Raw genomic sequence first — 17861 nt, forward strand, 5'->3', positions numbered from 1 at the left:
CGGCTGGCCTCAACGGCGATGAAGAATTATATGTTCATTTATAAAAATGTATAAATTGACAATCTTGCTAATGCCTAAATATCTGCTATATAAGATAATCGTATTTCTAAAGTAAAAGGAAATGCACTGGCATTTAACTGTTTCTAGAGACTGATCCAAATTGTTGATAATGAGAATGTATAGCCAATGATTATAACAACTCACAGAATATGGACTATTGCAAACAACGGGGACGTAGGGCACTCAGCCCTTAATTGTAAACAGACATTATGTCTAAAGTTACGCATTATAACCAATCCTCTGGTACATAGAGCTTTGATTAAACACGCACGTGTTCTTCACGAGCGTCAAGAAAGCGTGATTGTCCCTGTAAAAATGTGGGAACGCTTTTAATGCAGTAACATGAATGATTCCTCTCTGTTATGCAAAACCCGTACTGTGCGATGCAAAATAACTTGAATTATACCATCTCAACCCTAAAAACTACAAGTTCCATCATGTCCGAGATAATGTGGGTGTGTAAGGTATAAATATAGAAATGGAAGAGGGACAAACCACTAATACTACCGTGAACAGGAACTACGGTTCGAAATGCGTAGGAGTTGTTATCTCACGTTTGAAAATAAAGAAACTGCGTGAAATACCAAGAAGTGTGCAGCGATTCTTTTCTGGTATGGGATTAAATTGAGACACTGTCCTGGTCTCATCGCTGGCACCAACTGGAACGAGCTCCCGCTGCGACAGGACAAGTTGTTTGGCTATATGTGTATATATATATATATATTACCTACTGGCGGTCGCCAGTAGGTAGTTATAGTTAGGATAATTTTCAATGTTAAATCTCAACATTCTATTTTGAATAACTTTGGCGCCGGTTGACGAATCTGCCTGAAATTTTCAGGAAAATGGTCTCATGGCGGTCCGGTCCTTCCCTGAAAGTTTGGGGGGGATTCGTCAAGCGGGGGCCGAGATAAAAGGGGGGTCCCAAAACGCGTTTTCCCCATGTTAATTTCCATAGGGCGGTCGATTTCACTTTTAGCCCGAACGGCTGAATGGATTTACACCAAACTTGGCAAAATTGTAGGGACTGGTAGCCCGATGTGCCTTTGCTATGTCTCAAGATATGTGCTCCAGTGGATTTTGAGTAATTTAGGCCCAAAAAAATATATATATCTATAGCAGCGCACAGGTGCGCGCACCGGAGTGCGCTCCAGGCGCGACACGCGAGGTGCGCATGGAAAGCTGATTGGCTCTCGGGTGTCTGTAAACATTCCAAACAGTCCAGAGCGGTCGCCATCTTGTGTCTCGGTAAAATCGAGACATAAGAGGTGGCTAAAACAAAGTGGGAACTGACCATAAGGCGTCAGGGATAGACCCCTTTGACCCCCTAGGTTTGATGTGGGGGCTATAAAAGGGCCCCGCGGGGCATTTAAAATATTTTTTTTTTTTTCGTTTTGCGCGGGGGAAGCGCTCGGTGCGCGCACCAGGTAGCGCACCGGGGAGCGTAAAATGAGGGAAAAAGATGACAGAGTTTTAAAAAAATGAAGTTTTCATTTAGAAATTGGAGGTAGTTCTTAAAAGAACTTTTTTTTTTCTTCTTTTTGTTGTTTTATATTTTTTTTGTGTTTTTGGAACTTTTTAAACTTTTTTTGGCTTTTCAAAACAGTTTTATATTTTTTTTGTATTTTTTAGGGGGAGAAACAAAAAAAGGGAATTGAAACTGGCTCAACTGGAGCAAAAAAACAAAAAACCCAAAAAATTATTTCTTTTTGGGGCACTTGTGATTATCACCTGCAAGGACGATGAGCTTAATACTTTGTTCCCCATAGGAGATAAGCTTGCCACAAGCAGTGCAAGTAATTTTAAAATCAGCAAATCTCGGCTGAATGCAAGGCATCACCTCAGATGTTTCTGGTTGCGAGGAAGAGGGTTGTTTTCTTTGGGAGGGGGTCCTTGATGACTGGGGGAGGTTACTGGCCAGTTCCCGGAACTCTGCGCGAGAGTAGTTGTTTGGATGCTTTCTTGTCATGTGCCGAATCATGGTATAGTTACCAAAAGAATATTTCTTATTTGGGTTGCCCCGTGAAAGTTCATCATTGCAGATGAGGCAAGTGACTTTGGGCGCATTCACCTTTTTTTTCCCCTCTGGGATTGAAAAAAACTGCCAAATGAAGTGTGGTTTGGGTTTATAAGGTGTGTTTTCTTCAGGCAGCCATCTTCTTCTCCCCTCCTCCTCTTCCTCTTCCTCCTCCTCCTGTTCTTGACCACCAATATAATTTGGAGCTGGTCCTCTTGGTGGTGGTGGTGGTGGCTGAGATGCTCCTGCTGCTGCTGCTACTGAAGCCATTTTAAAGTACAAAAAGGTACAGAGAGTTCCAAACAGATCTTCCTCAGTCAAAGGACAAAGTCAGAATAAGGAAAAAAGGTGGGGGCTTTCATCATTTGGAAAACAAAACTGTCCTGAACCAATGAGAAGTGTTATTTTCAGGTCACAAGACCAGGGGCTTCATCATTATGAAACTAAAACTGTTATGAACCAATGAAAAGTGTTATTTTCTGCTCACATGACCCGACGCGCTTACGCTACGCGCACGGGGGCGCGCAGCGTAAGCGCGTCGGAAGTTTACGTTTTGCGATCGTATTCGTTCGAGTACTTCCGGGTGCGCTTACGCCGTGCGTATCACGCGGTCGCGGCTACGCGATACGTCATGTTTTCGTTTGCGATATTGGCGCTCACGAGACGCTCCCCGGAGCGCGCCCGGGGGCGCTTTTCAGAAATACGCTTTTCGGGGCGCACTCCGGGGCGCGCTCTGGGAGCGCTCCCCCCAAAAATTAAAAAAAAAAAAATGGGATAATTGTAGAGACAGGTAGCCCTATTCTGAAGTGGTTTGTAAAAAAATTAACTTTATAAAAATATGTATTGTGCTACATTGGGCTTAATATATGCTAGAGCCAAAATGTAGCCCAAATGTAGCCCAAAGTAGCCCAATGAAGCCCAAAGATGGCCACCAGAGATCAAAAATTGTAAATGTAGCCCAAAATTCAACTAGATGTAGCACAACTGTAGCCCAATGACAGAATGTACCAGAGTGTTAAAAAGAACAACTAGAGTGCTAACAGTCTTATTTATAAAGTGAAACTTATAGTAAGGAATTAGCATTTAAAAAACCTATGAAATTCACTGAAAAAAACCATAGGTTTCACACCAGTTATAGTTAGGAATTAGCATTTAAAAAACCTATTAAATTCACTGAAAAAACCATAGGTTTCACACCAGTTATAGTTAGCTGGAAATTTTACTGATATAAAACCATTGAAATTCCCACGTTATAGTTAGTCGGACTCACTATAACTTGCGCGTGCAATGCACTGCTGATGACATCACATATTACATCACTCATGACATGGTCAGTGACATCACTCATGACACCATCCTTGTGACATAGTGACAGACCTCCTTTCACTATAATGTAACCCTTGAGACACATATTCAAAAATAGAAACTGAAATTTTAAAAAAAATGGAGATACCTATATCAGTTACAACAAGCAATTCAGTAATTCCACTATCTATATACACATCCACTCATTCACCAACAGTTCTATATAGTCACTCATACATATACTCACTCATCATATGAAGTGATACACCTATACATCCTGTTACACACCGACATTCATCCAAAAGTTACTCACACACATATTCACACGTGCAAATAAACTATTGGACATCCATTTATTTGAATATAGAGTTATACACACACTTCCACCTTACTTCTATTTAAAATTACACATATTTATTCTCTTAAACAATCACTTATAGAAACACATACTTATTTAAACAGGAACTCTTACAATCTCTTACTCTCACATATACTCACTTATATACATCAATATTCATATATACTAGATTAAAACATATGTAGTTACTGATAAAGACACTAGTGAGACAGTCATTCACTCACTAACAAACACATATAGACACTCATCCACCCATACAGTCCTGTACATATGTTGTCTTCAAAACACATACAAACAAAGAGTCAGTCACTCATGCATCTATGTGCTAAGTAATACCCCCACCAAACCATATAGACACTCATACTGATACTAATAAAAATATCTAATAACCCATATACATACACATGAGTGGATGTGTATTAGATGGTGGTATTACTGAATTGGTTGTTGTAACTGGTATGGGTATATCCACTTTTTTGAAAATATTAGTTTCTATTTTTGAATATGTGTTTCATGGGTTACATTACACTGAAAGGAGGTCTGTCACTGTGTCACAAGGATGGTGTCATCAGTGATGTCATGAGTGATGTCACTGACCATGTCATGAGTGATGTAATATGTGATGTCATCAGCAGTGCATTGCACGCGCAAGTTATAGTGAGTCCGACTAACTATAACGTGGGAATTTCAATGGTTTTATATCAGTAAAATTTCCAGCTAACTATAACTGGTGTGAAACCTATGGTTTTTTCAGTGAATTTAATAGGTTTTTTAAATGCTAATTCCTAACTATAACTGGTGTGAAACCTATGGTTTTTTTCAGTGAATATATATATATATATATATATATATATATATATATATATATATATATATATATATATATATATATATATATATATATATATATATATATATATACACACATACATACATATACATATATATACATATATATACACACACATACATACACATTGGGTAACGGTGGTTTACATATATACCTACATACATATACGCAATAGGTAATAGCAGTTTTAGAAAAATAGTGAGATACATTCACGGACCAAAGTACTGCGGCATTGTAGGAGTACTGTAACAGATCTAAAAGTGTGAATGGACATTTTTAACCCTACAGAAATTTCAATTTTTTTTTAAAGTGGTTTAATTTTAAGATTCATTGAGCTTTAAAACATTTTTTTTTTTTAAAGTTGACCAAACAAGCATTTGTACATGGCAAGTGTATTTGAGACCAGTGTGCTGCATATATCCCACATCACAGTTTGGCAATCATACGTCACACCACGAGGAAGTGCATCGCATAACATAACGTACCTCAGTGTCATCAAAACAGCAAACTTTTCCCACGTAAGCTCAAAGCAGAGACTATCACGTTTTTAACCACACACAGTAACGTGCTATCCATGTGGATAAATGCTTCAGTGGCCCACACGGGGTTAGTAATTGTGATACAAAAGATGTACACTATTTCTCATTCTAATAATGTTTCTATCTATAGTTGCACCCTCAGGTTGTGCAAGAACTCAACACCTAAAATGCATTTTTTCAGGCAGGTGTAAAATCTTCTATTGTTTATCTCTCCTTACTTTCGAATTATCCTTACATTACCATCCTCTGCATGCCTCCTTTAAGTACAGCCTATGGTAAGTTGCATTACTGTCTGCCTAATTCGCTGATGTATTTCTGCAATATTGCCCCACTACAACTTCTCTTTATTTGACACCATATCCCTGCAGCCTACTAATAATTAATTTCCTCTATCCAGTCTATTCACCCCACCAACCACTGCATGAATTCACATGCCACCCATTAATGATCAGACCGGGCTCCTATTCATTTCTTTTGCCAAAGCAATTAGAGTAAATACGTGGCATGGTTTCCTTGAGACAAAAAGGCTAATTAATCCCAGTAACCAATGTCCGCTGGATTAACTACTACCCTTGGGTTCCGGAGTAGTGTGCTGCTCTCCACAACGCGCTTCTATGCCTAGTCAGCAGCAGTAAGCTTTAAATCAATGCAATTACAATACTATATTTGTTTGTGATGTATATGGATCGTAACACCTAGGTTGCAAATTAATTATTTACCAAACTCCATTCATAATATCTCAACTGTCAGGCTTCATTTTCCTCTCACATCAACTTTGCAGTATGTATTCATATTAACTGTGTGAATTTTTCTGCCCCTGACATTCTTCTTAGCAAACCCAAATCCCTTCAACATGGGCAAGGGCTGTTGCCCACAATTTTACCAAGGGGAGAATAGGATCATAGGGTGTCTGTTGCCTGCTCTCTTACTAAATACTTTCCAAATCATAGCTCAATTTGTGGCTGCTTCCTGTGTGCCCTTTTGTGAATGAAAACATGAACACAGGCCCTGCCAATGAGCCTTTCTGTCACTTTTACTTATGGCAAATACTTTCCTCCGACTGTAGCAATCTGTTCTGACAACCACTAATTTACTTCGCATAGGCATGCACTGTGCATACAGAAGTATCCCCATTGGCAATATTAAAAATTATTTTGTAGTGGTAAAGCTGTGTATTGGGATATCCAACTTATGTCTAAAGGCCTTGATGTTCAACATTGTTGTGCTGATCAACCTCACTAAACATAACTTCTGCAGTAACTATTCACTCTAAGGTTTTTCGTGGTGGTCTTCCGCAGGGTTAACGGTTCCCAGTTCCCTCCATTTGTCTGGCCAGTATACCACACCGCCATCCCTCTCGCCAATGTTGAGGGTAGTATATTTGGAGCTGGCGTCTGCACTAACCACTGCAAGAAATCTTGTTCTTTCTCGATTTGCATCCAATGGCTGCAACATATCCCCAGCCTCAATTTCAGAATGAATGGCTGACCTGGAAACCAGAATATTGATCTAGCTATGGTACTGCTCTCTGCCACATGGAATGACTTGCTGATTGGAACACCGTGACTTTGCTTTTCATAATTGGTTAGAGCCAGTACCTTTTGAGATGCATGTACCCATTGGAGGCCCGTATACCAGGAGATCAGATCAAAAAAATTTTGACTCCTCGTTGTTGCCACCAATTGTCACGGACCTCATGGTCCAGTGACTATTACTCGGGAAGCAGTGCCACTTCCATCATATCTTTGTCCAGTAGAAATGGCCTTGTCTAAACACACATGCAGACAAAGAAGTAGAGTGGACAGGCTCTTCTTTACAGATTTTTCACAGTTAAACACTCAGGTAACAGTTTTAAAGACCTTGACACATGCAGTGTATGTTTAAATAAATAGATTTCGCATACTAAAATCCTGTAATATCTCCCCCTTTTCAGAAAATACAAATTCATTGGGTACTATGAAGTTCAATTGGAATTTATAATTCCTCCATATCCGTGGTAAGAAGCTGTTTAACTACAGAAACTCCATATCAAAGAATTTAGTTCCATTCTTGCATTATGAGTAACAAGATTTCTCTCTTTTCTTTTTCTTTCTCTTTTTCAAATCACAGACCCCTGACGAAGGGGCACCTGCCCCGAAATGCATTGGGTGTAGATTAATTATTATGATTTAAGTTGTATAAACCATTGAATTTGTTTGCATCTCTGTGAATGTGATGATATGAATAATGATATCGTTGTAAGGAATGTAAAAATAGTAAAGTGAACAACATGATTGCTTTAACATTTTTTGTTGAAATAAATAGAATGTACTAACGTCAAATAATTGCATTGAAGTAGTGCGTACTGGAGTCCTGGTGACTCACAACACCAGGCCATATTCATCCAAAAGCCACTGACAGTGACATGAGATACACTCTGAAACTTTAACCTGGTCATCCTGTCTGTGATTTTCCTATCTATAGACATTTGCAATGCATTTCAATGTTTTTGTTTTAAAAACAGAAATAAAAGGCATTGCCATTTACAATACCAATAGCTTCAACTTGCGTAAATGCGAGACCTACTGCATTGCAAATGCTTGTTATTTTCATGCAATGTCAGACTCTTGCATAATGAGTGGAAAAGAAACAATTGATGGACAGAATGCTGGGCAATGCAAACATTAACTCCCAGTCACAAGGATCTGGGTTTAAGCCATCATTCTTTTGCTCACCACACCACCCCAGTTTGGACCCAACCATATGCAAATCAGTCTTGACCCTGTTCCTTATGCAAATAGTCCAGCCCGAGCTCAAGCCATGTCCTCACTGGACCGGAAACAAGTATCCTGGGACTGGTTTCAGAACATCACCTTCATCAGCCAGACTAGCTCGAATCCAGTGGTGCAGTGAGCACAGGACCGACGTCTGGGCATACCCTTCCCGCTTAGGGCAACAAATGCAAAATAATCAATTGTATAATAAGGGATCCCAGTTTTACAGTAATTATTTACACTTCCGTCTGTATTCATCCATAATTATTGTTTGCTCATTTTATCTGTATTTAACATATTTTGTGCTAAGTGTACAAAACGAAGCCGCAATGGGCATATTTACACGTTTATTTAAGACAAGAGTTTACTCATGTCCGAATTTCCAATTAGTTTTAGATATTTGCAGTACAATACATCTGAAACCATGTGCGTTGTACAACAGCTTAAACAGCTACCATGCTGCAGTTATTTAAAATCGTTTTTGAACTACCCTGTCAGTCTGCCCAGATTTTGATCCAGCATGATTGACAGTATTGAGGACAGTCTAGAAGAAAACCTAGTTGCGAATGTTTCCATATTTAGAAGTAAATACAGACAGGAAAATAAATTGACTATCTGTAAAATATGTACAAATTGAAAACTAGGAGCCTTATGTACAACGCATATTACTGTAAACTGAGTTGTCTGTAGGTATCTGGGTAATTCCAGGTTATGGGTGGTTGTGAATTATTGATATCCTTGGGGTTAAGTACGAAGCCAGTTTCTCACAGTGCCTCTTGATTACATTGCTGGGACATGATCATCCTCGCAGTAGCGTTTATGAAGAGGGAACAAACTATCATGTGACAATTTTAATTACCATTGTATCTTAAGGAGTGTGACGCAGGCACACAGCTGTTGAAATAAGCCTTTATTTACAGCGGAGGAAAGAGTGTGTGAGTACGGCAAATGCTGTTGCACAAGGTACTCTTAAAACCAATATCCTCCTTCCACTAGCCTAGTAATTTCCACAGTCTAATATTCTCAGAACTACAATACTTTCAGCTCAATTTATTTACTACAAAAATCAGTGTTACTACTAGTGATATGATACTGCTAAAAGGCATTAGCAAAGCCAATAGGTCAGGTTAGTTTTAGACATATTCATTACGGTGTGATTTTTGGATAGTTACAGAAACTTCACAGTCACCAATTAGCTTTGATTTACTTGCGGGAAAGTGTCATTAGAATGGCACTCATATGCACACCTAAATAACAAATATTACACTAGGACAACCTGAAACCTTAGCAGCTCTCGATTATCGACTACTAGTAGGGAGGTTTTTCTCAGAGAACTCTGTGAAAAATGGGTCTTTCTGGTGGTGCGACTCTAAAAATGGTCTACTTTTCTAAGGGCTGAGATCACTTGGAAGAGACTCACCCCTGAGTGCGCTCTTGCAAACGCACATCCTGCAGAAACTCCTCGACATCACGGGCATCAATGTGCCGCTTCCAGGTCTTCTTCTTGTTTCGATTTAACCGCTTTCTTTTCGCCCCGGGCACTCGATGCTCAGCGCCGATCTTCAACCCCAGAAATCCAGTCGGAGCCGGGGCCGTAGCCACGCTCCCTTTAGCCATCCCAAAAGAGAAAAGAGCGAGTAAATAGTCGGAAGTGATTCTTTTACTTCCGGTCATAGAGCCGCCCTGCTGGGATAGTAAGGCTCGTGACGAAACTACTAATTTAAACGACGCCGTCGTTTGGTGGGTGCCTTGCAAAAACTGGATAAAGTGATGACGATGTCTGCTTCTGTGCTGAATTTCTAGAACGCAAACAAAATAAGATAAACAAATGACGGCTCCGATGACAGAGTTTATGCTGAAACGCAATGTTGTGTCTTCTGGTCCTCAGCAATAGTCCATCTACAGAAACACTCTAAAAGTATTTTTGGTTGAATGTGTGAGGCATGCTTCGGAAACTAGAATTTTCGTTTGCACTAATATTCTGTACGTAGCCAATGAAGTATTTCAGCTGGCATCCCCCCCCCCCCCCCGACTATCACGTTAATTACACTGTCGGTCTCCTTCCAAACAACTATATTCCAAGATGGCCGCCAGCATCACTTGTGGGGTTTGTTGCCTGCCTCTGGGGAGGACCAACTAAAGTTTGTTCTTCTATTTCTATCGCAAAGGAGGTTGGGCAAGTTGGCTTGGAAGTAGCGCGCAATTTACCTCCCGGGAACGAAAAGTTGAGGAGTTTCTGCAGCGGACAGCCGGTGAAGCTCTTGTCACATTGGTATATAGAACTCACCCTTGACGTCGTGCTGTGAACAGTAGCAAATCTGGAGACGCTGCAAAACGTGCGTTCTGGCGCTGAATGACTAGCAATGTGAAGAAAACAAGCGACAGAAGACACTGTTTACCACAGAATAATGGCACACAACCGAGGCGGCACCATACAAGACAGAAACTGTCCGATGTCCCTGGACATTACGGACTATGAACTTGATTTGCTGGAATATCAAGCCGAAGAGGAGCGTCTAAAGCAATGGGCGGAGGATGCATGCTTGTCTGAGCCAGACGGTCTCGATTCTGTCAGTAGTGACCCAAACGCTGCACGTAACGATGATAGTGAGGATGAGCTTGACCCAGAGATGCTAAAAGCATTAGAAGAGATTGACCGAGGTGAGGAGCATCTTATAGCCTCACAAACCATTCCAGGCAGGAAGAGTCCTTTTGAAGCTTTAAAAGACCGACATCTGGACGATGAAGAAGACGAAGGCATTGAGGAGGCTTTCGAGGATGATTTGGACCCATCCATACCAGAGCCAAATGCCGCTCAAATTGCATGTTTAAAAACGTATTTTGGACATTCGAAGTTCAAGCCTGTTCAGTGGAAGGTAATCTCCTCCGTTTTACGCGAAAGAAGAGATAATCTTGTTGTAATGGCAACTGGTTATGGGAAAAGCTTGTGTTATCAGTTCCCTCCAGTTTATACTGGGGGTGTTGCTATCGTCATAAGCCCCCTCATTTCACTGATGGAAGATCAAGTGTTGCAACTTGAAATGTCAAACATCCGATCTTGTTTTCTTGGATCAGCGCAGTCCAAAAATATTCTTGGTGAGGTCCGATCAGGCCACTACAGAGTAGTCTACATGACACCAGAATTCTGTTCAAGTGGTGTATCCCTGCTTCTACATCTGAATAATACTGTAGGTATTACACTGATCGCGGTTGATGAAGCTCATTGTATCTCAGAATGGGGACATGATTTTCGATCTTCTTATAGGAGTTTGGGCTCATTAAAAACATCCCTCCCTTCAGTTCCTATTCTTGCCCTGACGGCAACGGCAAGTCCATCAATTCGAGAAGACATAGCCCAGTCCTTAAAATTGAGGAACTATCCGGTGACCTGCACAAGTTTTGACCGACCTAACCTGTACCTGGAAGTAGGGCGCAAAACATCAAACATCATTCATGACTTACAACCATTAATGGTTAAAAAGAAAGGGTCCACCTGGGAGTTTGAAGGCCCTACAATAATTTATTGTCCCTCCAGGAAAACATCTGAACAAGTTACAGCTGAACTGAGAAAATTAAACATTTCATGTGGAACATACCATGCAGGAATGGGTATCAAAGCAAGGAGAGAAGTCCATCATAGATTTATGAGAGATGAAATCCAGTGCGTTGTGGCAACAGTTGCATTCGGAATGGGCATAAACAAGGCAGACATTCGTAAAGTCATTCATTATGGAGCACCAAAGGAAATGGAGTCCTACTATCAAGAAATTGGAAGAGCTGGCAGAGATGGGCTACCCAGTTCATGTCATGTATTCTGGACACTATCAGACATGAACTTTAACAGACATATGTTGAGTGAGATCAAAAGTACAACATTCCGGGAGTACAAAATGAAGATGCTTACCAAAATGGAGAAATATCTCAACTCATTAAATTGCAGACGGAGGATTATCTTGTCCCATTTTGAGGATAAACAACTTAGAAAAGCCACCTCTGGCATCATGGGGACAGATAACTGTTGTGACAACTGCAGGTCAAGGTCTCAAAATAACTTATCTGTTGACAATTTCGAGGAGAATTTGAAAGACTTTGGAAAGCAAGCCTACCAGCTCATGTCTGCAATCTCAGCCTTGGGAGAAAGATTTGGATCTGGCGTCCCTATTTTGTTTCTCAGAGGATCATCTTCTCAGAGGCTTCCAGACAGATACCGCTGTCATCCACTCTTTGGCAGTGGAAAGGACCAGTCCGAGAACTGGTGGAAGGCGTTGGCACGATTGCTTATTGGTGAGAGCTTCCTCAAAGAGGCTTCTGGGACTAACAAGTTTGCAGTGACTTGTGGTCTCACTAAAAAGGCTCATGACTGGATGCGCAAAGCAGTCAATGAATCATACAGGTCTCTTTTGCTACCTCCAAGTGAAGAGTTGTGCCCTAGAACCTTTCAAGTTTCAAGTAGTCCAAGAGTGCAATCTGCAGTTCAGCTTACACCAATTATGAACCCAGTTAAACCTTCATCAGAGGTTCAGAAGGGAAGTTTGTGGGAGAAGTTTTCTTATCAAGTACCTAGCAAACCTTCCAAAAGTTTTCCTATTCAGTCGCCAAATCATACTATTGCAGTGCCTTCAGAACCTACTGTATCTCGTAGAGAACTGGAACTTCAGACGTCACTGTATGGTAAACTTGTTGCTCTAAGGCAAAGGATAGCTGGTGAAAAGGATATTCCTCCTGCAGTGCTGGCAACAAATAAGATTTTGGTAGAGATGGCAAAAATCAGGCCAACCACTGTTGAAAACTTGAAGAAAATCGACGGGGTGTCTGAGGCTAAAGCTTCCATGTTGTCTCCTCTTCTGAGTGCCATCAAGGAGTTCTGTCTGTTGAATAAACTGCAGGCTGATGTGTTTTCTGGTAACTGTGGGAAAGTAGTGGAGAAGTCTATTTCAGCAACTCCTAAATCTAGTCCGCCATCTGACTCCTTTCATATCACCTACTCACTTTTCCAAGATAAGCATTTGTCTTTAAATGAAATAGCAAGCACCAGAGGATTGCCAATTTCTGTGGTGGGGGCTCATTTATACCAGGCTCTGAAAGCTGGGTATCAGGTTGACTTAAATCGAGCCGGCTTGACCTCTGATATTCAGAAAGTTATCACCACCATAATCCAAAGCCCTCCCATTAACTCCGATCTCTCCAGGGGAAAAGCAATACGAGCTCTGGTTCCTGCTGGCATAGAACTCTACCTTATCAGGATGGTTATGTATTTGTTAGAGAAAAGTAGAGGTACTGGTCAAGGAGAAAGACACTGTGACTTCAGCAAAAACGAATCACAGGACCTTGTTGAAGTATGCCAATCCACTATTGGGCCATCTCACAGCACTAACCTGAAAGGTATCAAGAACAATTGTTTGTGGATTGAAGCAGAGAAAGTTGTAAAGACAAATGAAACCCAACTGGCGCAAAGCTCTCAAGCGAGAGTCCAGTTGTCTCCAAATCCTCTGCCTGCCAATTCAGCATCTTTGAATGTGAGTGAGTTTGATGCAGATACAGAGGAACTGTTTGCTGACTCTCAGACTTTTAGTCAGACTTCCAAGAGAAAGTTGCCAGAGTGGTTTGGGGCTCCCAAGGAAAGTGGCCTTTCAACTGTGTCTGGAAAGAAAGCCAAAACAAAACGTGGCCTCTTTAGTTGATCTGGTTCACAATTAAGAGAACATGTATTTGACAAAGAGATCAGTAACATAGTTGTATTGAAATGTGAAAGACAACTATCTCAAAAGGATAATATGCAGATTTGTGGCCTGTGTAAGCACTATCTTGACAATTAAAATTTATCAGCGTTGCTGCATATCTAACTTACAAGAAATGCTGCATTGTACTGTTGATAAAATGAAGCATAAATTGTACATTGTAAATCCTGTAGTTTGCATGTAATGTACCTTACCGTACATTCCACTCAATCTTAAAAGCACTTTCCTTCTGAAAAGTAAGTTTAGCCTCACAAAATATGAGGTTTATTTTGTGATTATATTAGAATGTGTGCTCAGCAGTTTATGTTAAATTCATATGTTTACCAGGAAGCAGTAGAAACACTTCACCCTGTGTCTTTACTAAAGTATTAGAATGGCTACTTATAAACTGCAAAAATCTTGACAAATTTCCTAGAACTTACTTAGGATAGCAGTTAATTGTGACACTTTCCACTCTTGAGTACATTTCAAATGGCAAGTGATTCAAGTCTCAAAATTAAGTGCTGACTTAAGTAAGTTGAAGAGTGGCTTCTCATTCCCACTCAATTTTTCAGCACCACAGTAAGATTTGATTTCCCGTGAGCCACAGAGGGGGATCTAGATTACTGGTCAATTAAAGTCTAGACAAGATTTATTGCCCACAGAACAGCTTAACGTGGAAACAAATGTTACTGGAAAACTGTAAGTTTGTTCTGTCTCGTAAGTGCCCAAATGCTATTTAGACCTGTTCTATGTAAGCACTCAAGCAATTAACCATATTACATTTTAGTTTCACCCTTTAATTATTCCAATAAACTAATGCAAATGTTTACATTGCTGGCATATTGAAAAGTTTTATTCAGAGCCTGGTGATGGACACACTTTTTTTGACTACTGATTCGTTTTGCAATTTATTTTTGTTTTAATTCTATCTGGTAATGTAGAAGGATCCATGCCATGTTCTCTTAAATGGTGTGTTCTGGCTGCTCACTTGTGGGGTACACAAGAACTGCATAATTGGATAAAGGCATGTCTGAAAATGGAGAACATCAACCAAACCATGCAAGACTGTGTAAAACAACAACACAGCTTTGTTATTTTGAACATATAGTCTGTGTTAAGAGAGTTGTGGCCTGATTTAGAGTCTGGCAGAGGGGTACTCCATCACTAAAGTGACAGATGTCCCGTCCACATATTAAAAGTGCATTCATTTGTAATGTACTTGTAATTGGGCAGACAGGATATCCATCATCATAGCAACTGAGTAACCGTCCACTAAATTCTATATCTGGCACATAGTTTTGATTAGCATTGAACCGCAAAGAAATACTTAAAAGAAAAGGAAGCTGTGAAGTCATTTATGGAAATACTATTGGCAGTGGTTACTTTTGGGAGTTGTAGACCCCTTTAAGAGTAGAAATTTAGTGATCTGAATATGAATATTAACTTAGCAGCATGCATCACTGCCTAGACAGGTCCTTATTGCAAAGACCAAGGAGTTTGTCAGTATTGCTGTTATTTGATTAAGACTCTGCAGCAGGAAAATATTAATTAACCTTTTTTTTTTAGACAGCCAGGTGTTCATATATGTTGCTCATATGCATGGACATTGTGTTCCACAGATTGGTGGCTTGTATTGAAAGAGATCCTAGGCAATGAGCCAGGACCCAAATGTTATTGGATTAGCAACCATAACTGGAAATAAATAATGGTGTTCATATTTTTGATAAATAGCATACAAATTCATCATAATATGTGGGAAAATCGAATTCCACCAGAATTGATAAATATTTTAAAATAATTCTGATTATTAATTGTAATAATAATGTAGTCCTTAAAATAACAATAAAACCTCACTGTATTCCTCTTCTATTGATACAGATTATATGCATAATTTTCACTTAAAATTTCAAATAATAGTTTTCATCTTACATAGTCAATGTATGTCATGAGTGAACATAAATACAATGATATCCTTCACAATCATCTTCATCTTCTGAACAGGTGTCGTCATTCCAGTCTGTTTGATTTTCACAGGCGGGAAGTCTGCACATGTAAGTGCATTTGAGGTCATTTAGAACACAGACACACGTTGCCAATTGGCAGTTCCAAGTGCGGTTGCAAGCTAGTAGATCTAACACAGCCTGAGGTGCTGGCTTCCCCTCCATCCAGTCCACTACCAGTTGCTCTGCTCCCTTGTTGATTTCCAACTTCCACCCTCCCCTAATTGAACTAGGTGTCTGTGGTTCATTCAGAAGGTATCTCTTGGTTATAGTGGCTTGATACTTTGCACATTTGGCATGTTTTTTTAGACAGTCCCTGTAAGATGGAAGTTGATGACTGTCTATCTCGCCCTTCTTTGCGCAAAATAGGTGATATCTCAAGGCATTCAACTTATGAACTGAAGATTTTGGTGCATAAGCGAGCACGAAAATTGCTCTAATTTGTCCATTAGTTCTTCATAGCGATCCTATTAGTTTTCGAGGTTTGAAAAGGATTCCTGTGTATGGCTGTTGGCAGACAAGATTTTGAATGCACTTACTTTTCCTTTTCCAGCAAATGCACTTACTGTGTCAGATCCGGTACACGTATGGTGACCTATCATATCTCGATAAACATTTTCACCAATAGTTAAAGCTATTTTCCCAATGTCAAGTACACTCATGCGTATTTTAGTACCACATATCAGAAACAATTTAGACATGATTATGTCATGGAATCCCAAACACATAATAAACACATCTATGTCATCTGAACTTATTATTACTGCTTCACAACGCTCATTAGCAGTGTATGCAGCAACAAACAACCATCTTCTTTGTGTGTACTGTCGATCAGGAACTTCGTGGCTCCCTTCAGATGTGATTTTGTTTGATCAATGATCTTGTTCATGTCTGTTGCCTTACCCTTTAAAACTGATAATTCTCTTTTCAAACTCTGGTTTTCTATTACAACGCCCTGTCCACTATCAGGTTGGGCCAATAATTTTCCTTGATTGTCTGGGAATATGTGGGGGATGTATCGAAATACTCAGCGTGTCATGAAGGTTTCAAGCCTTTCAGTGAGAGATGTCTCAAGCATTACCTCTTTGTTAGGAATAATCTTAGTTGTAATGTATTGAAATAGTTCATCATAGGCTTCATCTCTCAGTTTGTAGTGGTATTCGCTTTGAATGCTGGATGCATGATACCCTTCCTTTGCTTTCACCCTTGTATAGTTCCTAAAACAAGATGCATGATAATGGACTTCTGTAACAACTATGTCCCTACTAAAACTGCTAAGATCTTTGAATCACAATTAATTGTTGCACACTTTCAAAGCCTTTTGTCATCTCTAAGCTATGTGGCCTTGAGTAATTTCTAGCACGTTGATGTTACCTTGTAGCATTTTCTCTTTCCACTGAATATACATTCTTCAGCATACATGTTTGACTTCAATGATGTTCTTCAGTTTAAGCATTTACTCTTGCACTCACTAGGTCCAGCATCATCACTGACACTTTCTCCAGCTTTTCACTTAGTAGTCTGTAATGCTCTCTTCATATTAAACAGGCTCCTTCACTTCCTGTGGTAAAATACTTGGGGCACCATGTTGCTTTCCACATTTCTCGCAATCTCTAATAGCAGTAGAATGTGATTTTTTAAATTGAGCTGCCTCTTCCAAAGTTTTCCATGATGAGTAGTCCTTCCGGCTTGTCAGCCTAACTCCATGTTGGTAATTTGACCGTAAATTAATTATACACTGGGAATCGGAGGGACAGGATGTGCTCGTTTCAGTCTTCTTCACAATGCTGCACGTTCATACACCACCAGCTCTAGAAAAAGAAATTAATTAAAACATTTATACATTTTACCTGGTGTACCTAATATGATCATATTTACTATTAGTTATCAATTTATATAATCACATTTAGTGTAATTTTTAATAACCTTCACAATAAAAATGATGAAAAAAATTTACATTTACATCAAGGTATCTTATGAGTGGAGTGGTAACGCACAAACAGCAAAGAGTTTTGACTTATCACATATTTTTCATCTCTGGGTGTCCATATCGTGCCAATAAATCCTATTAGAACCCTACCCCTCCAAATGGTACAGATAACATGGTTGGCTCAAGGCTTACCATCCTAATTAGGTTTTGTAGAATTTTGTGACAATGAGAATTTGTGCATGACTGATTAGAAAGTGGGGTTGTGAATGTATTTGACTAATATGACTTTTAGGAGTTTAGGTCATCCTCTTTCTACATTTCTCCTGGTG

The 17861-nt window shown here is 39.8% G+C and overlaps 2 protein-coding genes across 3 annotated transcripts in view; one reads left to right on the forward strand and one right to left on the reverse strand.

Annotated features, from left to right (window-relative positions):
* Positions 1 to 9556, reverse strand: part of NOP53 (NOP53 ribosome biogenesis factor) — a 97916-nt gene extending 88360 nt beyond the window's left edge. The window contains exon 1 of one of the 2 annotated variants that reach the window (XM_086938636.1): positions 9303 to 9543. In XM_086938636.1, coding sequence (XP_086794762.1) covers positions 9303 to 9499 — 197 coding nt within the window. In that variant the 5' untranslated portion in view covers positions 9500 to 9543. Of the gene's footprint in view, positions 1 to 9302 lie in introns of both variants that reach the window. The other variant, XM_086938635.1, reaches the window with a different exon arrangement.
* A 507-nt stretch (positions 9557 to 10063) lies between these two features.
* WRN (WRN RecQ like helicase) lies at positions 10064 to 14435 on the forward strand. The gene has a single exon (XM_086938637.1). It carries the CDS (start codon positions 10291 to 10293, stop codon positions 13561 to 13563), a length of 3273 nt encoding a protein of 1090 aa, XP_086794763.1. The 5' UTR covers positions 10064 to 10290; the 3' UTR covers positions 13564 to 14435.
* The last annotated feature ends 3426 nt before the right edge of the window (positions 14436 to 17861 follow it).

The sequence above is a fragment of the Lissotriton vulgaris genome, chromosome 9, assembly GCF_964263255.1.
Source record: "Lissotriton vulgaris chromosome 9, aLisVul1.2, whole genome shotgun sequence".
Lineage (NCBI taxonomy): Eukaryota > Metazoa > Chordata > Amphibia > Caudata > Salamandridae > Lissotriton > Lissotriton vulgaris.

What these genes read in the sequence shown, in the direction of transcription:
- WRN (XM_086938637.1), top strand. Translation starts at nt 10,291, where the DNA reads ATGGCACACAACCGAGGCGGCACCATACAAGACAGAAACTGTCCGATG.